The 7,762-nt window shown below is 35.3% G+C and overlaps 1 protein-coding gene across 1 annotated transcript in view; it reads right to left on the reverse strand.

The window, feature by feature from the left end:
* Positions 1-1,427: 1,427 nt before the first annotated feature.
* LOC111874345 (probable peroxisomal acyl-coenzyme A oxidase 1) overlaps positions 1,428-7,762 on the reverse strand; it is a 32,941-nt gene continuing 26,606 nt past the window's right edge. The window contains exons 11-12 of the mRNA XM_023869781.2: positions 7,314-7,460; positions 1,428-4,854 (exon numbers count right to left, since the gene is read on the reverse strand). Of these exons, the coding sequence (XP_023725549.1) occupies positions 4,594-4,854; positions 7,314-7,460 (408 nt within the window). The 3' untranslated portion in view covers positions 1,428-4,593. The remainder of the gene's footprint in view (positions 4,855-7,313; positions 7,461-7,762) is intronic.

A 7,762-nucleotide genomic window follows, 5' to 3' on the forward strand; every position in this document is an offset into this window, starting at 1 on the left:
GCGGTAGGCTTTCTTCACGTTAGAGTCAACATGAAATGGATTATATAATATCAAACAACATGGCTCTGTGAACCTAAACATCTTTTATGATACACCCACTTTCTATATCACTGATNTCTTTGAAACTTGTTATTGTTTGATTCATTGTACTATCTAGTCGTGTAATTTATGCATGTATCCTGTTTTATATTTAGTTCTGTGACATGTTCTATATCCTTTTTTGGATTTCTTGAACAAATATAAATACAAATACAAATACAAATACAAATTCATGATGTACAATAACTGAAACTAACTAAACTCAACGCCCCTTTCAGAAGGACCCACTGAAGTATATGGAAGGCAACATACCAAAGGGTAACTTTCAGTTGGTCAAAAATACAAGAACCATCTATCATCTTATTAAGAACATTGCTTCTTATTGTGGGCAGTTAACATTGTTACTCTAACCCCTGATGACGCATTCATGTATCTTCAGAAGCAGAAATAACAAAACTCACCCTACTTCAACTTTACAACGTGTTCTTATAGCGTTATTACTCCCTTTTTGTGTGTGAGTGGGAATTCTTAGTCTGAAATTTATAGAACATGACTGGTCAGCTCATGACATATTCAAATGGTAGGGTTCATTTGACCAATCCCAAAGATCAGTTCATATCTCTTTTATCTAAAGTTCAAAATTTCAGAAGGATGTGTCCTGGAGCCTCCATGAGTGATCACATATTTCACGTGGGGAGACCACATATGACACATAGTGAATATATTGGAATAATTCACAACACAAATTTGCTGAAACTTCTTAAAATGTACACTGAACTTTTACATAGTCAAATATCCACCTCTCTTTTGATAATGAAAACATGATTACTGAAAATGTTTACACGCCTTTGATAGTGGCAGAATTTGACTTTTTTTATCATTCTAGTGAATATATATTTGAACTTCCATGTGATTTAGCAGCATGTGCATAGCTATGAAAATGCATGACTTTTAATTGTTGCGACTTTCAAGAACTATTTAACCATTGATTCCAGTGTTTAATAAAGTCAATCTTTACGTATCACATTCAACTCATACACTATCTTTAACTTATTCATTATAATGAATAAGTTAAAGATAGTGTATGAGTTGAATGAGAAAGGAACAGGAATAACAATAATTTGTTATTCCTGTTCCTTTCTCATTCAGTCCATTATTACTCCTGTTAAAAGGATTTGGGGATAAGTTTCTGAATACTGACATCGAAAACATATTCTGAGCTAGCTGAATCATAAATTAATTCAATCAAGAATGAAAGTACACGAAAGATACCAAAGCGGCTGGTGTAACAACTTTTACGCATGTTCTGTTTTGTACTCATTACCATCAACATTGAAACTGAAGTAATTATGACAATTATGACAAATCATTTTTGGTCTTATTAAAGAAACAGATTTTGAAATGCAGTACACACCATACAAAATTAATAAAACTATTTCAACCTCACTATCTTATAATCTCAACAAAACAGCAAAATGTCACTTATTTGAAAACTATTACTACAGACAATTTATAAATTTCATACCATTCATACTGTCTGTAAATACTGTATAATCTCAAGAATTTTTACGACAAATGATTTATAAATATACTGTATTTTACAATCTGAATAGTATACAGTTTATATAGACACACAAAAATATACTGCATATGTTCAGACATCACTACTTACAGGTTATGTAAAACTTAACTTAAAATTATGTGAGTTACAAAATAAGAACACTGTAATCAGTGTAAGAAGTGTGTGCATGTGCATGTACACACACACAATGAAAACATTCTCACAGTGGCCCAACGAAGTGAAGTCTTCTTGAAGGACTATGCAGTCAAAATGGAATAAAATAGTGATGTTTTGGAGACATTCCGTCTGCACCATCAGGGACCAGTGAAATGAGTAACAAGTCAGTCACATGGGAAGACTTCAGTGTAAAAATGTATATCTGTAGAAACTAGAAATTACTGCTCGAATGCAATAAAGAACTTCAAATATTCTGATACAGTTAAAACTATAATTATGTATCATTAGTAACACTGAAATTAACATTATTAATATATTTTCAAGTTTAGTGGTTATGTGCTGAGCTTTGTTAAAATCTCGCCTGACAATGCAGGGTTTACACTTTGCTATTCAAATTAGTAATTCATAAGAACCTGAAATTCATTTGCACTGACCAACATAAATAAAATTTGTAATATGCAAGATCAGATTATCTCATATCTCTGTTCTGTCTACTTCAGCTGCCTTATATGTATAACCTACGGTTTCCTCAGTCCTTTAGCCCTTTCAGCACCAGAATCTTATGAGCTCTTTGAATGTATATAAAATCTGTTCCTAAGTAATGAGTTCTTCATAAAAAAACATAATAAAAGAACAGTAATATTAACAACAGATTTGTAGAACTATGTAACGGGAAAGTAAGCTTTATGAGTCTTCTTGGAATGTCTTGTTAAAATTCTGAAGTGGAATATTTAAAATTTGGGATGTACAAACTGTGCACAACTACATAGAACTCCGAGGAGTGCCTAAATGTTCCTCAATCAATCCATAAAAACTGAAAAATACCAGATGGATTTCCATTAAGTTTAATACTGGAGAATTTTATGACACTGTCAAGCTATTTCAACTTCAGTTTTGACTCAACATATTTAATGATGACTTCACATGCATTTACTTGCATTTCTGCATGTATCTTGCTAAACATCAAGAGAAAAATGTTTAGAATGAATGTTGTTGAGAAGAATAAAACACCATTCTATATGCTATAAACTTTCTTCATACGTCTTGCACTTTTAGAGATAATTAACCTTTACACTGCTGAGCTCTTGATACTACAGACATGGCTCAATGTGGCATCCTTGCTGCACCTGTATTCTCAAAGGTGAGAGCTGTATAAACATGTATCATCCAAAATAACTTTCCAATTATTATTATTACTGTTGTTGTTGTTGTTGTTGTTATAATACAAAAAGAGGGCAGGCTCCTCTGCCCATCCAGCCTTCAAATCTTACAAGAGTTGCCTTCCTAGCCAACAGATGGATTTGCTCTCTTTAGTCTTATGTTCTGTATTTGTACAATCTTTAGACTTTGAATTAGTATTAACAAGTTCTGACACCTTTATAATTTACTTATTTACTACTTAGGCTTATCCATTATATCCATGAGGTTAATCAGTTATTCTGCTTACTATATGTTTACATATATTTTGGAATGTCATTTTTTTAATTTTCTGAATGTGTTCAAATTTGCCAGGCATATACTTCATGTATTGTGAACATAATGAACTACAAGGCACACCTCTAGCTATGTGTGTATGCCACACATAAAGGGATTTAGAAACTACAGCTTCTAGCAGTGGGAGTATCGTACTCTACATGTCACCTGACCTTGGCTAAGGGATTAGTAAAGATACATCTAGATCAACCAAAACCATCATGTAAGATAAGATTAGTATGCATGTACTGTTAAGATTTCTACTTGATTTCCTTTTATTTTAAAAAATAAGTATTACAAAAGTAATTTAGCACAGGGGTGTTACACTAGGCTTTATTTACTCAGCAGTGAAAAGGTTGAAGAAAAAGGACACCTCTTGCTATGTGTGTGCACCACACATAAATGGATTTAGAAACTACATCTTCTAGCAGTGGGAGTATCCTACTCCACGCGTCACCTGACCTTGGCTATCTGAGGGATTAGTAAAGATACATCTAGATCAACCAAAACCATCATGTAAGCTAAGATTAGTATGCATCTTTTACATAATATGAAGGTTGATTACCACGTTCACAACAGCCCATCACTAGCCCCTATCCTGAGCAAGATGAATCCAATCCACACCATAACACACTCTTTCTTTAATATCCAATGCATTAGTATCTGCCAATCTAGGCCCAGGTCTTTCAGTTGTTTTTTTTTAACCTCCAGATTTTCTAATTTTGGTAACCTTTTTCTGAAGGAAGATGGACTGTCAGTTTTTGCAGTCTATTTCAAAGTTTCTAGCTGTGAAATGACTTGAACTTGCTATGCTGTGTTCACTAACATTGTGTCAGCACAGCAACTACAGACTCTTAAAGGGAACAAGTTGCTTTAAAGCCTACCCATGCTTACTGCATTAGAAGTTAAATGACTGTTACAACAGCCAACAGAAAGAGAGGACATTAAACTGATTGGTCAGGAAAAGAAAAACTTACACCATAATTTTGTTCTCATTTCAGCTGTAAATTTTGAACCACACAACATGCATACAGCATTCAGTGTGAACACTGAAGAGAAATGTGTGACAAGCCTCTAGCTGTCCAGCAGAAATCTTGTACCAAGTATCTATAAAATATTTTTTAAAAATAAATGACTTGCAAATAAATTATACTGAGTAATGTTATGTCACCACATGATCTAAGTACTATTTTCTCATAAGTTCATTGTGTTAATACTTTCATATATTTAGCTTCCCTTACCGGTTTTATTGGTAATACACTAATTCTTTAGTGAAACAAAATTTGGAAAGGCACTCAGCATTACTCTAGGTTCCAAACAAAATTGTCTAAGAAACTAATCTCTTAGAGACTGGCCTTCAAAAAGGGCTTTAGGTACTTGTGGAAGGATACATTGACAGGCTCCTTATTCAGGGGGCTCTTGGAGGCTTCTTCAAACAAACGCTCATAGACCCTTCCATCATATGAGCCAAGTGCTGATGACAAAATCTCATCACAGATATCAAAACCATCAACAATTCCAACCGCATTTGGTCGAATCTCAGATAGTAGAACCTCCATCCATTTCTGGAGACTGGCAATGTCTTGTGCTGTTACGTCTGAAAACTGTTGGCATCAGAACACAAATTTTAAGTTCACTGCTCAAGCAGAGGTTTCATTAAACCTTTGTAACATGTGAATTAACTGCTTCACTTGCAAATAGATGAATATAAAATAGTACTAAATTATATTAAATTATAAAAGGAATATTATGAAACAGATATCTCAAAACAATGGAAAAGAAGATGATATGAACAGTTCAGTCTTCTGGGGTAAAATGCCATGTAGCCTGTTGAAAGTCAACCAACATTTCAAAGGAACATATTGCCTCCATCTTCCTCTATATTCCTCTGAAATGTCGGTTGACTTTCAACAGACTACACAGCACTATATCCCAGAAGACAGAACTCTTCATAACCACCACTCTAAGAACCTCTAATCATAGAAAGAGGATATATTTTAAGCTGATACTAACATTTAACACTAAAACATGGGCCCTTAGAAAGAGAATCAAAACCAAAATGCAAGCCATGTAGATACAATTTCTGAGAAGTTCTGAGGGAGAAAACATGAAGGAATAGAATTAAAGATGAAATTAATAGAGAAGATGTGAACTGAAAATGTGTTAATTGAGATAGAAGAGAAAGAAAAATGGTTTCGCCATGTGAATAGAATGGACAGAACAAGGATGCCAAGAAGGGCATAAGAATTAAAACTTAACAGAAAGAGACCCAGTTCAAGACAGTTCAGCCACGTACTGGAAGACAGAAGGAAGAAAGGAAAGAGCCAACTTACTTATGGAGCTGAACCCTTCTTGAGAAGCCAAATCTGCAGCTACTCAAGAATTTCCCAGCATTTTATGGAACCCAATGGTTCATTACCGTGTTCACAAGAGCCCTCCACTGGTCCCTATCCTGAGCCAGATCAATCCAATCCATACCATCCCATCCTATCTCTATGATCCATTTTAATACTGTCCACCCACCTACACCTTGGTCTTCCCAGTGGTCTCTTTCCTTCTATGTTTCCCATCAATATCCTACACCCATTCCTCTTCTCCCCCATTTGTGCCACATGCCCTGCCCACCTCGTCGTCCTTGACAGGAAAGAGCCAACAGGATATTAAAAGGAAAGAATGCAGGAAGACAGAAGAGACTTGAGACTTTTCATCCATTGACCCATAGAAAACAGAAACAGTGCTACAGGATGGTGGAGGACTGCGAATAGAATGTGATGCCTTTGTTACAAGCCTTTTCCTGATGTTTGTCAGCTGATTAAAAAATTGTAGCAATGATATTACTTCCAATATGTCACAAAGCATAACACTAAACATTTTTAGCAGTATGTGCAACTGAATACAGTAAACTGTTACAATATGACAGTCCCAGTCATGAGCATGTCAAATATACAGCATATCAGCTTTCTTTATATGCCACAGTTCATTTTTATTACCAAATTTAACTTCATGAAAATTTATGAAACTGAACAAAAATTGAGTGAATTTTAGCTTCAGAAAATTAAATAAAAATATCTTTAATCATCGTCTCTTATGAAATCACAAAGTTTCCATGACTTCTTCCTTTTCACATTTCCTTTCTTCAAATCTTAGTTCCTTCCACTACCAAACCTGCCCTAAACATAATACATATCACGTTTTGGAACAGTCAATGTCAGATCGCCTGTAGCCAATTAAGAGCTTGATGTCAGTTTGGTCTAGTCCACCACTGCACTATTCTCTCCATGCATCCTGTCAAGTTCCTGCCAGCACTCAACTAACTTATCACATCACCCCACCATACACACTTTCTCCATGCACAAATGCCGTACATCACCTGTAAGCTCATGATGTGACTCAACTCAACTCAGCTCAACTCAACTCAACTTAATTGTTGTGGTAATTCTCAGATCTTCTCAAAGGTACAAGAACAGGAAAGGGGAAAACTATGAGAGGGAAGCATGTTCCAGTCAAGCTGTCCCCCCCCTCCAATCCCCTCCTGTTCAGTCCCACAACAATATTGATTCCCGCATCTTCGCATTAGTTCTTTCAACGAGTCATTCATTAAATAATTAGCACTCATGGTGGAAGGCACTTTCTGCTTCTGTGGCTCTTGCACTAGCCAGTCAGAGTGATGAAAATTAACTTTTATGCCATACAAATTTTTAAAGCTTGTAGTTTAATTATTAAGATGTCAATAGATTATGGCTCTACAGAAAGCTGACATATCAGGCATTATGACAAACAAGAAATTATTTTAGCTTCTAAGACAGCAACAGAAGTAATGGAAATTTAAACTAAAGATGCTTCAACCTTCTAAGCATGACGGTTTTTACAAAAGAATGTTTCTCTATACAAAACAATGCATTTCACATGATATCTCTTTCACGCTGTATGATATATGTTGAAAGATGAGTACCTACAATATTCACAAAATCTGCCAGATAAAATGTGAGTTATATCTGTGAAAAGAATACACAATGCAGCGTGTTGCTGATGTAAGTATGCAGGCATCAAGCCACTGTCTTACCATAAGAAAGTCTCCAGATTTCTGAAGAAGCCAGTAGACAGCATAAAGTTCACTCAGTTGGGTCAGCACTGTCTTGAGAGCAGGGGATACATTCAGCTCCAACACACTCTCAACAAACTTGTCCACCATAATGGCACGGGCATGAGCCTACACAAACACAGTGTCACTGTAACTTCTGTAATCGTTAATCACTTAATGTTTATTGTCAGTCTTACACACACTATTTTCTATGTTCTGATGACTGTATGGCTATTGCATCAGTCACATTCTCATTTACTATTTCACTACTATCCCTAGCAATGACCTTACAAGGCCAAAACAGATTAATAGTGAAACATTAATTGAAAGTTTTCATTTCATGCATCCTGTTGTGTTGTAATACACAGTTTCTTTATTAAAACCATCACAACACAACTATATTAAGGTCAGTGCCAAGTTTGGCTCTGCTA

Source organism: Cryptotermes secundus, unplaced genomic scaffold (assembly GCF_002891405.2).
Source record: "Cryptotermes secundus unplaced genomic scaffold, Csec_1.0 scaffold49, whole genome shotgun sequence".
NCBI lineage: Eukaryota > Metazoa > Arthropoda > Insecta > Blattodea > Kalotermitidae > Cryptotermes > Cryptotermes secundus.